The sequence below is a fragment of the Harmonia axyridis genome, chromosome 7 (assembly GCF_914767665.1).
Source record: "Harmonia axyridis chromosome 7, icHarAxyr1.1, whole genome shotgun sequence".
NCBI lineage: Eukaryota > Metazoa > Arthropoda > Insecta > Coleoptera > Coccinellidae > Harmonia > Harmonia axyridis.
Window position 1 is genome coordinate 2,608,950 of NC_059507.1, and position 18,153 is coordinate 2,627,102.

At 35.6% G+C, this 18,153-nt stretch overlaps 2 protein-coding genes across 2 annotated transcripts in view; one reads left to right on the forward strand and one right to left on the reverse strand.

Annotated features, from left to right (window-relative positions):
* LOC123685502 (dynein axonemal heavy chain 1-like) overlaps positions 1-18,153 on the reverse strand; it is an 88,972-nt gene that overhangs the window by 42,234 nt on the left and 28,585 nt on the right. The window contains exons 26-27 of the mRNA XM_045625225.1: positions 14,339-14,449; positions 13,375-13,466 (exon numbers count right to left, since the gene is read on the reverse strand). Coding sequence (XP_045481181.1) covers positions 13,375-13,466; positions 14,339-14,449 — 203 coding nt within the window. The remainder of the gene's footprint in view (positions 1-13,374; positions 13,467-14,338; positions 14,450-18,153) is intronic.
* On the forward strand, positions 568-13,574 carry LOC123685504 (neuropeptides capa receptor-like). Its single transcript, XM_045625227.1, has 7 exons — positions 568-1,093; positions 3,411-3,596; positions 3,851-4,087; positions 4,460-4,565; positions 4,667-4,769; positions 7,527-7,720; positions 13,389-13,574. Exons 1-6 carry the CDS (start codon positions 752-754, stop codon positions 7,714-7,716), a joined length of 1,164 nt encoding a protein of 387 aa, XP_045481183.1. The 5' UTR covers positions 568-751; the 3' UTR covers positions 7,717-7,720; positions 13,389-13,574.

An 18,153-nucleotide genomic window follows, 5' to 3' on the forward strand; every position in this document is an offset into this window, starting at 1 on the left:
CTGGGTATGAGCTTAAGGGAGGACAGAATTCCGAACACCGAAATACGAAAAAAGACTAGGGTAACTGACATCATGAGTAGAATAGCGAAACTTAGGTGGCAGATGTTACAAGGCAGAGTGTGGAGAGAAGGTCACACAAAGTGACATTTTAGCGACCTCGAGGGACAAAAAGAAGCATAGGAAGACCGAGAAAAAGATTGATAGACGACATAGTCGCTGAAGCCGGTAAGCAATGGATGAGAACAGCAAAAGAAGCATGGAAAAAACTGGAAAAGGCCTATATCCGACACTGGATGAAAGAAGGCTGAATAAGAAGAAGAATGTTATTTCTCAAGCTTTTTGAAAAACTCCCATTAGTTTGAGACCATTCCCGGCCTAAAATACTAAAACCGCTGACCATTGTAATGAGAGCTATCAGTTTGGAGAACGAACGATCAAAAAGTCCTAATCTGATGCGGTTTACACTTTTTATCCATAAACTCCTGGAGGGAAAGAAACACTTCAACATCAAATCAGCCTGTTGATTCCCTGATGAGTTGCGCAGGCGTCGCTGGGGCAAAGTGGCAAATCAGTTCCCGACGTCCGAAAAGCCTCTCAGTATCCTGAAAAATGCGAAGACCCTGTCAAGTACACGGCAATCCCGAAAACCCGCTCTTCGAAAGACGCCAATTTTTGGCGCGAACGTTTTCCACCACGATTCCTGTTCACGCGTAAGAGTAACCGGTGTTATCTTATCGTCAAGAGGGAAAACATGGATAAAATGAACTCCAGTGACAATTTCAGCGATCTCGCTGACGAGGATTATACAAATGGTGTTGAAGCATGTTATCCCTATGGATATTACATCCATCTGTTGCACACCTATTATCTACCGTCTATTTCTATCATTGGTATCGTTGGAAATTGTTTATCCTTCAGCGTGTTCATGTCTTCGCATATGAAGATGAAGAGTTCAAGTTATTACTTGGCCGTGTTGGCACTTGCCGATCTTGGTTTTCTTATTGTTGTGATTGTTGTTCAGTGCAGTTTCAACGGGATCTTCGAGATTTATAATGTCGAAGGATGGTGCCAATTCTTCGTTTATATGAGCTCGGTAGGTGAAAAACTCTTTTAGCAATCAACAAAAATTTAGACTTATACAATAAGAAAAATGTAATAAAATGAAATAAAATAAATTCTACAAATATTTCAATAATAACAACAATCGTTTCTACAAAACTGTGGCTAATTTTACATTTGGAAATTTAAAATTAGCTACAGTTTCGGTGAAACAATTGTTGTTAACATTGAAATATTTTTAGTTTTCATATTTTTCATTTGATAATCAACTAAGAACTGAATACATCAAATGGTAAAATGCATGTTAACACTGGTTAACTTCTTTTGAATTTTCTAGTGTTATGTTCACGCGATCAACTTGTTTCCACCAATGGAAAATAAAAAAGTTCTCTTTTCACTTAACTTATTCATACTGAATACCTATAGGTACCCAAAATTTCTTCCATTTTCTTGGAACTCTCAGAGAAATATTTGAGAATCTGTGAACTAGACCTCGATTATCCAAGATTTCCGTAAACACAAAACCGATGGACTTGAGATTTTGGATATAGAGATAAAATTACAGTTTCAATATTGCTACAAACTTTCGTGTTGAGTGCTTCACTGAAACCGAAGAAAAATGAAGCAAAATTTCGAAAAGAAATATACAATATAGGGGTAACGGACAAAATATCAACGAAGTTTGTAGTTTGTTTTCTCTTGAATCCTAACAATATCTTTTTTTTTGTTTCTGCTTGATTCTTCGGGAATATAACTGTTGAAATGTCATCCTCAGTTACTTCGTTTTTCTATATACAGGGGCGAAAAAAAGTGAAAAATAAACCTTCATTCGGAACTCCCTGTGCAGTGAATCGTTGACAGCCTAGAATGTTTACAAACGCTCAGATATTTCATAGTTTCCAGTTGTTAAGTTTGTGTTATGTCAAATACAATACGTCTCCTAAGGACACGTACATAAACGAACACTCGAAAGCTGTCAAAACCTAATGTTTTCCTCAAATTTTTTATGAACCAAATATAAATATCAATAACATCTTTATAACTCAGAAAGCACAGAGTTATAACAGTCATTTTAGGACTAAGAAGTTGAGAATCTTGAAGAGGTTATTCGGAGAAAATAAATCATGGTTTATACAGTGTACAGGGTGTTTCAAATTCTGTCTGAATATGTGATTCTCGGAACTACATAGAAAAAATATATAGCATATTTTCGATTTCTTTTTCGAGAAAAGAAAGATACTGGAAATTGCATATAAACTAAAATCATAATTTCCATATTCTTGATGCTATCACTTTGAAATAAAACATTAAAATTTTCTGTATAATCTAATGGCTGTGCTAAAAAAATCAAAGAATTTCGAGTTTCAATACAAATTCGAAATAATAGATTCCCATTAGAAGAATTATTAATCATAACTGTGCTATAACTCTAAAACTGATTTTTTCAGTATAAGCATAAGATTCTTTGAACGATTTCATTTCAATAATGTTATGACGATTCGATTAAAAATGGAAGATTTGCAATTTTCATTTTTTCTCGAAAATGAAAGGAAATATAAATTCTAATTCTCTCATTCCCTGAAAAAAGCTAGAAAATCGAATCTGAACCATCTTGTACCTATACAAGAATGCTTGAGTAGATAAACAAAATTGAAAATATTCTTTCAATGTTAATTGGATTTAGAATCATATGATAATAACTATGTAAAATTATTTCTCTTCGTGAAAACTATTTCTATTTGCTAATTTAAAGTAACTATAGAAACAGCGATGTATTCTTCAATATCATATTTTATTTTATTTGCTTCATTCCTCAGATAATCCTTTCTTTTATTGTCAGGGACTAACGAGCATTGTATATCTCCTCTTTTCAATATCGGACCTAAAGAAAGGACAACAATCCTTGACCTCGCATTTGAGTTATTCCTTTTTCCAATTCCAAGCATCCCTATTATAAATTAGCCATAGGGAGTATTTCATTTTCATATTTACATTAAATATTTCCAGAACTTTCGATAATAAATTCTCTTTATTCTGTTATTCGTTCTAGATTAAGTTTTGCCTTTGACATGGTGATCATATTCTTAAAGTTTATTATTGATTACTTCGATTCTGATCAGCTTCGACCATAAAACTCTCAGAAAATAGTTGTCTTATAGAATTATTTACATATTTTTCTGTTTTTTCATTCTTTATTTTGGCATGAATTTATTGGATGAATGTTCAATTAAGTTGATTTTGTTGAACTTGCATTGAATGATTATTTTCATTCAATTTTTGGTTTCACCCAGTATAATGGTCACTCATTACTTTATTAGTAAGCCTTTTGTTCATGGTCTTTTATTTTTCAGGTATGTGCAACACTCAGTGTTTGGCTTATTGTTGCCTTCACTGTAGAGCGTTTCATCGCTGTACAATATCCTTTCCAAAAGCCCAATATTTGTACAGTAAGAAGAGCAAGAATCACCGTTAGCATCTTAATATTACTGGCTATCATCAGCCAACTCTATACCTTCTGGATTGCAGGAATAATTGAGGTTTGTACATCAATTTATGTTATCAGGTATAGAATTTTTCAATATAAATGATACAACTCAAAATTGATAAAATGGCAACACTCTTTTGACATTTCTCATGTCATTTGCGTCCAGTAGGTTAAGCCATATAATTATGGAAAGATACGCGCTTCAACAACTTCAAGAAATTGTGAAATCAGTACTAATTTGGGACCCTAAGAAGAAATGATTATTTGAATAAAAATTCCATTTTTTATGATGAATATTTTTTCCAGAATGATTTCAACGAATTCGAATGCGAAATGTTGCCGCAATATCAAGAAGTGATGAAGATTGTCAATTTCATAGATACCATAGTTACATTGATACTTCCCCTCGTCATGATTGTCGCAATGAATACAATGATCGCAAGAAGTTTGATAATGTTCCGAAAGAGAATGGTCGCGAAAGAAGTAAATGGACGATATTCTGATGAAGATGACAGCAGACATAATCCTTTCACAGAATCTAAGGCAAGTAGAATTGTTTCAATCGTATTAGAGTGGGATCTTTTAAGTCCTTATAACAAATAAGCCTCCAAAACAATTGTGGGAGCTAATTCTAAATTGGTTTGTTGAAAACCACCTACGCGAAGATAATAGCAAGCGCTTTAGAAAAAAAAAGCTAGAAATCCCGGGGACGTCGATTCAGAATCCGTAAACACTTTGCCTTATGTAACTCTGCTGGATCTACCAATTCGCTGCTTTTTTGGAGCAACTTTTAAGAGGGAACTTATCAAGGAAGCCAAATTTCAGACTACTTAATAGCATTCAAAATTCAGGAAATAATGTCTATATACAAACGGGTTCTTGGCGAATAACAATAGATATCTTTCGATGTTTCAGCCTAATAGAGCCATCTTCAAGGTGAAGAGCTCTTCTTCAGTTCTACTCAAGTCTAAAAAGTCTTCAAGTACCCACCTGAGTCTCGGCGAGAGAATTTCCCAGATACGTAAGTTATCAAGAAGAAACAATTTACATACAGAATAGTAATTTTCCTGACAATGAAAATTGATTTTCTTACTTTTGAACAAAAATTGATTTTTTTTGCAGATATACGCAACTCTGATAGTAGCTGGTCTTCCAAATCTCAGGACAATATCACTAAAACTCTGCTTATAATATCATCTGTATTCGTAGGATTGAACTTACCAAGGTAATCAAAGATCATCAAATACCCAGATTTAATTTCCAATATGTAAAAAAATATTTTTATCGAGTGAAGGGTGTTTTTTTAGAGCTATAGAACTTTAAATTGAAATAAAACAACGATGGATTTTTCGATTGACATGAATGTTATTTATCCGCAAGATAATCTTGTGGCATTACATTTTAAATATGACTTCTGGCATATGACCGCCACGGCTGGCTCGGATGTAGTCCAATCTGGACGTCCAATTTTGGATGACTTTTAACAACATTTGTGGCCGTATATCAGCAATAACACGGCGAATGTTGTCTTCCAAATGGTCAAGGGTTTGTGGCTTATCCGCATAGACCAATGACTTCACATAGCCCCACAGAAAGTAGTCTAGCGTGTTAAATCACAAGATCTTGGAGGCCAATTCACAGGTCCAAAACGTGAAATTAGGCGGTCACCAAACGTGTCTTTCAATAAACCGATTGTGGCACGAGCTGTGTGACTTGCCACTTGACTTGTTGGAACCACAGCTCCTGGACATCATAGTTGTTCAATTCAGGAATGAAAAAGTTAGTAATCATGGCTCTATACCGATCACCATTGACTGTAAAGTTCTGGCCATCATCGTTTCTGAAGAAGTACGGACAAATGATTCCACCAGCCCATAAAGCGCATCAAACAGTCAGTTTTTCTGGAAGTAACGGTGTTTCGACATACACTTGAGGATTAGCTTCACTCCAAATGCGGCAGTTCTGTTTGTTGACGTAGCCATTCAACCAGAAGTGCGCTTCATCGCTAAACAAAATAAAATGGACGTAGTGCGCGATACGTATTCCGCACAGAACCATTATTTTCGAAATAAAATTGCACTATTTGCAAGCGTTGTTCAGGCGTAAGTCTAATCACGATGAATTGCCAAACCAAACTGCGAATAAATTACTCGACAGCTGTTAAATCGGTTGCCATCTTAAACAGTAATGCGAACTTAAAGTTATATACCTCGAAAAAAAACACCCGTTATATTTCTTCTGCATATTAGGCCAATTGGAAAGTCTGTATCGCTCTCGGAGGCAACTGTGCTGAAACATAAAATCGAATTTTGCCAAAAAAACCTGTGTTTCACTATGGTAGACCGGGGTTTTTCAATTGGCCTGTTATACATCAACTATCAATTGTCAACACTTTAGGTTTAGGGTCCAAATATCTCGGTTGAGTTCGTTAATAGTCAGAATCTGTTATCATCTTTGAAAATAATTGAAAAATAAAATTTTTGTGACATGAATGTTTATGCAAAATTGAAAAATTTCAAGATTATAGTATTTTTGGAAAATTAAGATATCTTAAAATCAATCCGTCTCTGAAGTTTGGGGTTTTTCGATCTCATAAGATCTTCGGAGGTCAGACTTCTTGAGATCAGTTTTTTTCTGTTATTTCGAAGAAATGTCAAGTAAATTCCAAGGTTGCGTCTCCCCAAAAAAACTGGTCCAATAAATTATATTTTCTTGAAATATCGCCACAGATCAGGAAATGTAGCCAGCAAAAAAAATCTCCATGCTGCTCACAATCCGGTTTAGACTGACTAAAATTTGCAACAATGCTCAAAAATTAATGTTACTTTCAATCAATCGCTTCTATACATCGTAGAATTGGACCATAGCCAACTGGTTATTTATTTCCCCGTTTTCCGGAGGCGTTGTATGTAGCCGTCATTTTCGAGGGGAAATTAAATAATTAATTAACTGTCAGTACTTCACCAGCCATAACTGAGAAAATTTCCAATTACCTGAGATGGAAATGAACAGAATTCAAGAAAATGAAAAGCTTCAGGTGGAGTTTCAGTAACTTTGAAGGAAATGGGATTGTGTTCAAAATTTGTTTCTCAATTGCAACACTATTTCCGAAATTCAAAAAGTATATTTCAGATATGGTATGATTTTGTAAATGAGATTTGTCATTTGAAGAAAAAAAGGTGTTGTTTCATCAAGACAATGCGCCGTGTCACTATTCATTGAAAACAATGGCAAAATTGCATGAATTGGGCTTCGAATTGCTTTTGCATCCACCGTATCCGCCAGATCTGGCACCCAGCGACTTTTTCCTGTTCTCAAACCTCAAAAGAATTCTCGCTCAAAAGAAGAATTCAGCGCCAATGAAGAAGTAATCGCCGAAACTAAGGCCTATTTTGAAGCGAAAGACAAATCGTACTAGAAAAATGTTATCAAAAGTTGGAAGATCGCTATAATCGCTGTATCGCCCTCGAAGTCAACTATGTTGAATAATTAAATCGAATTTTGCCAAAAAAATGTGTTTTACTATGGTAGACCGGGGACTTTTCAACTGGCCTGTTACTAGAGATTTTTTTTAATTATTTTTCTCGAAATCGTTAGTAGGTATCAGAAAATTACAAGAAATCAAAAAGTGTAGTACTGGACCAAAATTTCTTCTCACATTTTTCTAAACAGAGATCTAATATTTTGTTTGTACCTCCGATTTGAGAACACCTTGTATACTATATACAAATACCAATTACAAGCTTCTTGGAAAATTTCGTGTTAAAAGCGTCGTCTGAACCTAAAGTTTGAGTCTTTTGAACTATCGTTCATTCTTGCAACAATTGCACCCTTGGAGATCACTTGTACTTATACACTTATACAGTTCTTTGGTCCTCAAGGGCGTAATTGGCGCATTCATGAAAGAGCGCTCAAAATAACTCTCGACTTCAGGTCAGTGCTTTTAATATTTTTATCATTTACTGATTTTTCTTCTCCGCAGTTACACCATAAGGATTTGGATATTCTTTGGATTCACCCTATACGAAAAACTTCCACCGGAAGTGCTGTGGTGTACACAACAAGTAGCGATGCTTCTTTACTATACCAATTTCAGTGTGAACTTCATACTTTATACCATGTGCGGAGCTACGTTCAGACGTTGCCTTTGGAAAATGATTAAATGGAATTAAACAGGTAAATAAATGTATTTTTCCAACAAAAGTTTTTTTTTTTTTAATAGTCCAATATCTGAGACCTTAAAGATTGAACTCGTGAGGATATAGAGTCTCAAATGTGGAAAAGTTCATGAAAAGAATATGGAGTTGCAACCGTAGCTTTGGCTGATATCATTTTTCATCGTTAATGGCATACCTTCCTCTGTATAATGAAATACCTACACAATCCATTTATTTCTCTTAAAATGTATACTCATTCTTCCAATATCAAAATGAAATCTCTTATTGGAAAATTCTTCATAAGCATAAAAGTTTTTCTCACTGCTTCCTGAAATGTGCATGAATATCCATCATATTGCTCGAAAAAGTATTGTCAAGGGGTTAAATTTTATAAGGAAAAAATAAATTTTTAAGTTCCGTTTCATTTCTCTTAGTAACGGTTTACTTTCAAACGAACGATATGTATCACGTGATACAAAACGTGAAGATTTCAAGAGCGAAATTTGTATCCTAACGATTCAGAATATTCTTGAATGCCAATAATGAAAGTTATTCAATATGGAAGTGCAAAATGGTGAAAGTTCCCAATTTGTACGGATTCATTTTTGCCCTTTTATACAACAAGAAACTCCTTGAATATTCTTAGAGATGCATTATTTTCAGCGAATCCAATAAGTTGAAAAGTCCCTATTTACGTTCAAACTCCGCATTGGAAAAATACCGGAGGAAATTGAGTTGTCAAAACTTTTCAGTTGATGCGCTTAAAAAGCAGAGCAATGCTTCGAATTTCACATATCTCATAGCCGTCTCTATTCATGACGGAAATTCATCTGAATAGTGCCAAATTGCCTTTCGGGAGCACGAAAAGAAGATGAAAATTTTGATATAACACATCGCTGAATAATTTCCCGGGCGTAACACATTTTTTTCAAATTCGACTTTATTAATCAAGATTTGAATGAAAATCCAATGAGTGAATCGTTCTCAGGAGGAGGCTGAGCAATCACGAGCCTCGGATTTTCATTCTAGCTGAGTAACAGACTATATTTTCTCCACGACTGTTGAAGTTGAATGAAAAAGAATATGTTCATTGGGGAACAACAATAGAAACTCAAAACATATCTCATACGTCAAAATCTATTTCTTAATGACACTTTTGTGTATTGTACAGGGTGGGCAAATAAGCGAGGTAAGCGGCTATACCTCAGGATCCACTCATCGTAGAGACTTGCGGTAAACATTTTTACCACTAAAGTGTACAAGAAAATACACTGGAAATTGTTTTGAAGTTCATACCTCTACCGCTAAGGGGCGTAATAGCTACCATCGAGTAGAAAAATGAATTTTACTCGAAAATGTTTCATATGAAGTTGAAGAAAAAATATCATTACTGTAATCCTTGAAAAATTCCATAACTCCAGAATGCCTGAAGCTATCGCTTTGCGACCTTTTGGTCTTTTCATACAAATTTGATGGGATTTCTGTTTCTGTCAGAACTTAAAGACACAATTTGGTTTTTCGCAGTGCATCAGTTGAAGAATATCTTCTTTCGGCCATAACTTCAGAACGCCTGAAACTATCGCTTTGCGACCTTCAGTTTTTTTCATGCAAATTTGATGGAATTTCTGTTTCTGTTAAGAAAATCCTATCATTACATTTGATATTTCGGAGTAAAATGAACAAAACAATGAACTTCTGACTTAGCGCCCCCTATCGAAAGCAGCAAAAACAAATTTATCATGATCATGAATTTATCATGAGTATATTTTGTTCCCAATCAATAAGATATTATCTTTCAGACGAGATCTAATTTGCTCAAAAATGTTGAGCCAAACTGAAGTTACAGGCAGTTCAATCAGTCAGATTTCACCCTTCCACCTACCCTCATTTGATGTCGTAAAATCGAAAGTGACAATTCAAAAAGATAGAGAATTTTTCAAGGATTACAGTAATGATATTTTTTCTTCAACTTCATATGAAACATTTTCGAGTAACATTCATTTTTCTACTCGATGGTAGCTAATGCGCCCCCTAGCGGTAGAGGTATGAACTTCAAACAATTTCCAGTGTATTTTCTTGTACACTTTAGTGGTAAAATTTTTTACTGCAAGTCTCTACGATGAGTGGATCCTGACATATAGCCGCTTACCTCGCTTATTTGCCCACCCTGTACATAGACGTACAACTTTGCTTCCGAAATTCGAGGATTTATTGTGAAAAACTTGTTATACATTTATGATTCAAAGTATTGTCCATCACTGGCCACTATTTGCTCCCATCTTTCGGGCAGCGTACGAATCCCTGGTTGAAAAAACTGGTCATCTTTTGAAGCGATCAACGAATCAATCCAATTTTTTACTTCTTCATAAGACCGAAAGTGCTGGTCAGTCAGACCGTGTGTCATTGATCGAAACAATTGGTAGTCCGAGGGAGCAACGTCTGGAGAATACGGCGGACGGGGTAGGACTTCCCATTTCAACGTTTCCAAAAATATGTATGTCTTGACCCCTTTCGCAACATGGAGTCGAGCAAAGTCATGCTATAAAATCACTTTATCGTGTATCTCGTTGTATTGCGGCCGTTTGGCATTCAATGTTCGGCTCAAACGCATTAATTACGTTCGGTAACGACCGCCTGTGACTTTTTCAGTTGGTTTTAACAACCCATAATACACTACGCCGAGCTGGTCCCACCAAATACTGAACATGACTTTGGAACCGTGAATATTCGGTTTGGCAGTCGACGTCGAAGCATGGCCGGGATATCCCCATGATTTTCTGCGCTTGGGATAATCGGAATGAACTCAATTTTCGTCTACAGTCACAATGCGATGCAGAAATCCCTTTCGTCTTCACCTTGCAAGCAGCTGTTCACAAGCAAACAAACGCCGTTCAACTTCACTCGGCTTCAACTCGTACGGCACTCAATTTCCTTGCTTCTAAATCATTCCCATGACTTTCAGGCGTTTTGAAATGACTTGTTACGTCACTCCTAATGTTTCATATTCATAAGCACTTTCGGATCAAATGACTGGAAAATTAGTAATTTTCCTCAAGTTACCCTTTATTCGTGCATCGATTGGAAATCGGCAAAGAATATAACTCAATCGAACACACCTATAAATGCAAACTTCATCTAGAAGTGTACATTATTCGAGCACTCATTCTCTCCAAGGACAATGCAACTTTCTCTGGGTCGAAGAACTGGCAATTGTTACCCCGCCTTTTCTTTGTTTCGATCTCCTAAACTCAATAATTTACGATCAAAAGTTGCCACTTGCGTCATTATCGAACACCGGCCACACAAACGCACCCTGGTGGCGTAATCGTAGGGGTGGCAAACAGGGATACTTACACCCCTACAAGCCTCATCGAGATCTTTATGGAAACGAGAAAACTGAAATTTGTTTATATAAATTGATTTTTATTATTTTCTTTTTCATGAGATGCGGACTAAAAAAATTTTTTATTATTATATTTTTTTTCTTCTTGAATAACGCTATATTGATTTCATATTAATTAAAATAGAAAAGTTGATTGCCTACAAAATTTGTCAATTGTACTCATTAAATAAACATACAAATTATTTTTCTGCTCACATCATGCCAATGGCCATAATGTAAAGGGTGTTTTTTTTAGAGCTATAGAATTTTAAATTGCAATGAAACAACGATGGATTATTCGATTGACATGAATTTCATTTATCCGCAAGATAATCTTGTGGCATTACATTTTGTAATTACATCCGGCTGGCTCGGATGTAGTCCAATCTGGACGTCCAATTTTCGATGACTTTTTCCAACATTTGTGGCCGTATATCGGCAATAACACGGCGAATGTTGTCTTCCAAATGGTCAAGGGTTTGTGGCTTATCCGCATAGACCGCAATTACTTTACAAAGCCCCACAGAAAGTAGTGTAGCGGTGTTAAATCACAAGATCTTGGAGGCCAATTCATAGGTCCAAAACGTGAAATTAGGCGGTCACCAAACGTGTCTTTCAATAAATCGAGCTGTGTGACATGTTGCGCCGTCTTGTTGGAACCACAGCTCCTGGACATCATGGTTGTTCAATTCAGGAATGAATGAAAAAGTTGGTAATCATGGCTCTATACCGATCACCATTGACTGTAACGTTCTGGCCATCATCGTTTTTGAAGAAGTACGGACCAATGATTCCACCAGCCCATCAAGATCACCAAACAGTCAGTTTTTCTGGATGTAACGGTGTTTCGACATACACTTGAGGATAAGCTTCACTCCAAATGCGTCAGTTTTGTTTGTTGACGTAGCCATTCAACCAGAAGTGCGCTTCATCGCTAAACAAAATAAAATGGACGTAGTGCGCGATACGTATTCCGCACAGAACCATTATTTCCGAAATAAAATTGCACTATTTGCAAGCGTTGTGCAGGCGTCTATTCATGATGAATTGCCAAACCAAACTGAAAATAAATCACTTGACAGCTGTTAAATCGGTCGCCATCTTGAACAGTAATGCCAACTTAAAGTTATATACCTCGAAAAAAAACACCCGTTATTCAGATTATGCCCAAAGTTATAATGTCCTCCATAATGACATTGGTAACTATGCAATAAAATAAAATAACAAACTCGTTTGACAAAATTCCAATAAAATTCATCCTATGAATAAAATCTTCAATTGTCTCAAACTTCATAGTAATTAAATTAACAGCAACACGATTGGACTTTAATTAATCAAAATTGAAAAATGTTCTCTATCTCTTTTGATCTCCTCTCCATTCAAAACGTGCTCTCAAATGCTAGTTTTTGAGGTATAAAAAAATACCTATGCATGAAAACGTTGGTTTCATCCACCTATGATATCATGAATATAGCCATAGGATATGGAGACGGTCAAAAGGATTCATTTAGACTTTGTCAGCGCATTCCGACTGCAGGATATTCGCTAAAAAACTACTAGAGCTCGCATTCCATGATAGAAGTTGGTAAAAAATTTCATAATATTCATATATATGAGGAGCGAAGGGAAATATGCGTTCATAGTAATTAAATCTAAAAAGGACCTTTATGATTTTTATAATTATATTTACAGGTATATGTAGTGTATACACGAAGAAAAAAAATTTCACAGTGCACTTTCCATAGAATCTGAAGAATAATCAAATTTTTCATTTATATTACCTTCTCTCAAAACACAAAAACTGTTGAAAATCTAATTTTTTCAGGATCACCATCAGATTTTTTGGAAAATTTCACGTCAATAATGTCTTTATTTCACATCGATAGAATGAAAAATGTGAAAGTTTTGATGGTTTAATGGAAATAGAAAATTCTATTTTTTTTATATTTTTAAAAATCTCATTTTTTCCTTTTATCGAAAAAAAAGTTGGAAAATGTGCCATCCATTTTTCTTTATGTACTGCTGTAGTTCCGGAAATCCTATCAATATACATTCGAACCGCCCCGTACAAGCAAAATTTCTTGTGAATCGTATAATTTGCCTTCAGAAGAGAAATAATTTTCCATATTTCTGAGCAGAGTGTTCGGATCTGCATCTCCGTCAAAAGTTCAGAACCTTAATGGACTTGTCGTAAAGAAATGCTGAATTTTTCTCGTTTTATTTTGCGCAATTCTAAGGCCTGAATTAATTTGAATAGGAAAATTCGATCTGTTATGAAAGATCCGACTTACTTTTGTTTTTCCAGATCCAGTTGGCCCCACCAGCATCAGACCATGACGGACGATGGTTGTTTCGTATAATTGGATAACTTTTTTCACGTAATCTGGAAGGCGAATTTATTAATCTCTCAATGTGATAATATCTCAATGTTTTATCATTTTATGAATTCTATATAGTAGAAAATATTTATATTAAATTTCAGACAAATTTTTTAGTGAATTTTCTTTACAAGAAACAAAAGTACCAGTAGCATATACTGAGACTGGTACTAGCGATTCATCAAACCAAGTAGCTTGACATTTTAACCAACTACTTGACTTGAAAATCAAGCTCCTGAAAAATTACATACTTGAGCTTGACTTGACTTGATTTTAGATATTTATTGCTTGATTTGATATCAAGCTACTTGATATTACTTGAGCTTGATATACACTTGTCGCACGGCATATATTTTTGCAATCTCGTGCTCGCTTAGACTAAATAAGGGGATTCCTCGAGCGCCGAGCGACTGAAAAATTCGCCTATGTGACTTTATTAGTATTTTTCTCACATTTCTATGAAATCTATTGGTAGATTTTGATAGTTTTAGAAATATCTTCCCAAACTTGGCCAAAATGGCCAAGGTTTTTTTATCAACGCCAGCATCTTCAGCTCCTGTTGAAAGACAATTTTCCAGAGCTGCTCTTACAGTTACCAAAACCAGCAATAGATTGGGCAACAAATCTATAAGATGCCTTATGTGTTTTAAACTTGACTTGAAATCAAGTCAAGCTCAAGCCAAGTAGCTTGAAAATCAAGCCAAGCCATGAAACCCTAATTGGTAACTCTTTTAAATTTGAGTACCATACAACGAAATAATGAAATTTGACAATTTATCAATGTTTTTTTCTACAATGTACAATCTATAGCTCGAAAATTAACAGATTAATACGCTCAAGGAGAGCATATTATTCTGAAACACCCTGTATAACTTACCGTCCACATCCTCCATTAACATTTCTTTACAAGATGCTCTTATCGACTTCTCTAAAGCTCCATAATCCACTGCTTCTTCAACCATTCGAGGAAACAGATCTGATACGATACCTAAAGAAAAGGAAAAGGTGAGTCAAACGGTTTTAATGGAATCGTCGGTAAAGCTAATCGGTTGTTCCTGCCTTATACACCTCGACATCCAACTGAGAACCGCATATAAAATTTCATCAAAATCAGAATATGTACTTGAAAACGAGATATTCTGGAATTTCAAGTTGGTGCATGCGCAATGCTTTTAGTACATCCAGTGTCAACAAATTCTCGTAAGAACCTTAGGCTAGGAACATAGTGAAGCGACCAAGAGGTGCGAAGAGGATAGCAGAGAGGATAGCGGTTTCCGAGAGTAGCGGCGATGACGAGGTGACATCTCATAGTGAGGCGAACAAGAAATCAAGGCGATAGTCGAGTTTGATTATTATAGAGGAGGCGCGTTTCCGAAAAATGGAATTTTACTGTTAGAAAATTCGTTATTGAAACTCTGGTATGTAATGAAAAATGATGAAAATAGAAGAACTTGTAGTGTTCACGAAATTAATAAATCTAGGAAAGTACATGGTGAATTTCATCACTTTTATAAAGAATTACGCGATCATTCAGAGAAATTTCTTTCATATTTCCGTATTAATATTGCAACGACTACATTCTAGAAAAAATTGAATCTAAATTGATGAAAAACTAGACTAATTTCATTTGCGACCCTATCACTTCCACGGATTAATTACTTGTTAGTTTCATTTCATCCGCTACAGCATCCCATAATTTGTCCAAAATATATCAAGTCGAGTTTGATTATTATAGAGGAGGTGCGTTTCCGAAAAATGGATTTATACTGTTAGAAAATTCGCTATTGAAACGCTGGTATGTAATGAAAAATCATGAAAATATAGAAGAACTTGTAGTGTTCACGAAATTAATAAATCTAGGAAAGTACATGGTGAATTTCATCACTTGTATAAAGAATTACGCGATCATCCAGAGAAATTTCTTTCATATTTCCGTATGAATATTGCAACGAGTACATTCTGGAAAAAATTGAATCTAAATTAATGAAAAACTGGACTAATTTCATTCGCGACCCTATCACTCCCACGGATTAATTACTTGTTTGTTTAATTTCATCCGCTACAGCATCCCATAAATTGTCCAAAATATATCGATTATGATGTTGAGCATGTCTCTGATGCCATAAATTACTTTTCACAAATATCGAACTTATGAATGCGTCAATATCCCATTTTATTTATTAATTGCGCAGCAGCGCGGCGATGAAAGAAAACAAACTTCCCCGATCGCGCCTCTATCCTCGCTTAACCGCCTCGCGCAACCGCATTCGGGATCGCTGCACTATGTACTACCCTATTAGTAGTTATTTGTTTGAATTCGCCTCTATCCTCTCTACTATCCTCTTCGCACCTCTTGGTCGCTTCACTATGTTCCTAGCCTTACTGTTACAATACGCTCTATTAGTGATGACGTCACACACCGCCATTTTAGTTCTCCTGTCAGTGTTCGGAATCCAAAGAAACAAATTGTCATTCAAATTATTATACGTTGTCGTTGAAGAAATTGGCTTATTTTGATGAATAAGATTATTTAAGGAACGATTTTACTATTAATTGATAGACAGAAGGCACGAGATTAATGCCAGTAAGTTCGAACTTGAAGGTCAACTAATAAACACGGCTTTTTACAAAATTTGGGGAATGATACAGGATTCAAACTTACTGGTATTAACCTCGTTCCTTCTGTCTATCAATTAATACTGAAATAGTTCCTCAAATACTCTTATTTCTCAAAATAAGCCAATTCCTTCAACGACACCGTACTAATTTGAATGACAATGTGTTTGTTTGGATTCCGAACACTGACAGGAGAACCAAAAATGGCGGTGTGTGACGTCACACTAATAGAGCGTATTGTTATACAATTTTGATGAAATTTGATATGTGTATTTGAGATGGGACAATGAAGATTACATAGGAATGTTAGCCTTTTTTTCTGAAGGGTGTTACCAGTCCGAAAATAAAGTACTTCGACGTATTTATAATCTCTCGTCTATTTCTGGTTGGCGCCTATTGACGCAATAAAACGCAAGACTAATGGAAAACACGGATTATAAAAGAAAAATTAATAGCCATCTTCGTGTTATTTTGCTTTCAGTTTGGCATGGAACTGACGTAATTACTTCAATATTGCCCTTTCATGTTCCATAATATGGGTGCAAATTTGCCAATAACCCCTATCAGTTTAACAAGCCGATTGTTAAGTTACATTCGCTGCGTTGAATAACTGGCATCAAACGATGTCCAATTCAAGTACGTTATAATAACCCACGATACTGATTCTCGTAGGGCGAGAAGAAATCACCGCAAAAACTAGAGGTCAAAGGTTATTTAGTTGATAAATAGAAAAAAAAAATTCTACAGCAAAGTTTTTTTCTTCAATATTTTTCATTTATTTATTATTGATAGGTACTTTCTATGGACAATGAAATGTTTAAAATGAGACCGACTACACATGTTGTAGGTCAAGTCCAAACCTATATCGGTAGATTGGTAAAAGTCTTTTGTGTCCGTCCTTTCTTATCAAAGTGAAGGGTGTTTTTTTTAGAGCCATAGAACTTTAAATTGCAATAAAACAATGATGGATTATTCGATTGGCTTGAATTTTAATTCATCCGCAAGATAATCTTGTGGCATTACATTTTGAATATGATTTCTGACATATGACCGCGACGGCTGGCTCGGATGTAGTCCAATCTGGACGTCCAATTTTCAATGACTTTTTCCAACATTTGGGGCCGTATATCGGCAACAACAAGGCGAATGTTGTCTTCCAAATGGTCAAGGGTTTGTGGCTTATCCGCATAGACCAATGACTTTACATAGCCCCACAGAAAGTAGTCCAGCGGTCTTAAATCACAAGATCTTAGAAGCCAATTCACAGGTCCAAAACGTGAAATTAGGTGGTCACCAAACGTGTGTTTCAATAAATCGATTATGGCACGGGCTGTTTGACATGTTGCGCCGTCTTGTTGGAACCACAGCTCCTGGACATCATAGTTGTTCAATTCAGGAATGAAAAAGTTAGTAATCATGGCTCTATACCGGTTACCATTAACTGTAACGTTCTGGCCATCATCGTTTTTGAAGTGGTACGGACCAATAATTCCACCAGCCCATAAATCGCACCAAACAGTCAGTTTTTCTGGATGTAACGGTGTTTCGACATACACTTGAGGATTAGCTTCACTCCAAATGCGGCCGTTTTGTTTGTTGACGTAGCCATCCAACCAGAAGTGCGCTTCATCGCTAAACAAAATAAAATGGACGTAGTGCGCGATACGTATTCCGCACAGAACCATTATTTTCGAAATGAAATTGCACTATTTGCAAGCGTTGTTCAGACGTGATTCCATTCATGATGAATTGCCAAACCAAACTGAGAATAAATCACTTGACAGCTGTTAAATCGGACGCCATCTTGAACAGTAATGCCAACTTAAAAGTTATATACCTCGAAAAGAAACACCCAATATAAAAATCATCAAAATTTTTAATTTCACACGGAAAATCAACCAAATGCCTATCTATGATAATCTTTGAAAATGTTGAAAAATCTAATGGTATTAAATCCGGAGAATTTGTCGGCCACTGAATATTTTAATTATCTTCGCAGATTATCTAGAAGGAATGGTATGAGGTTGATTTGCTGTGAGAAACTGAAATTTTTGATGATTTTTATAGTTTGCTACG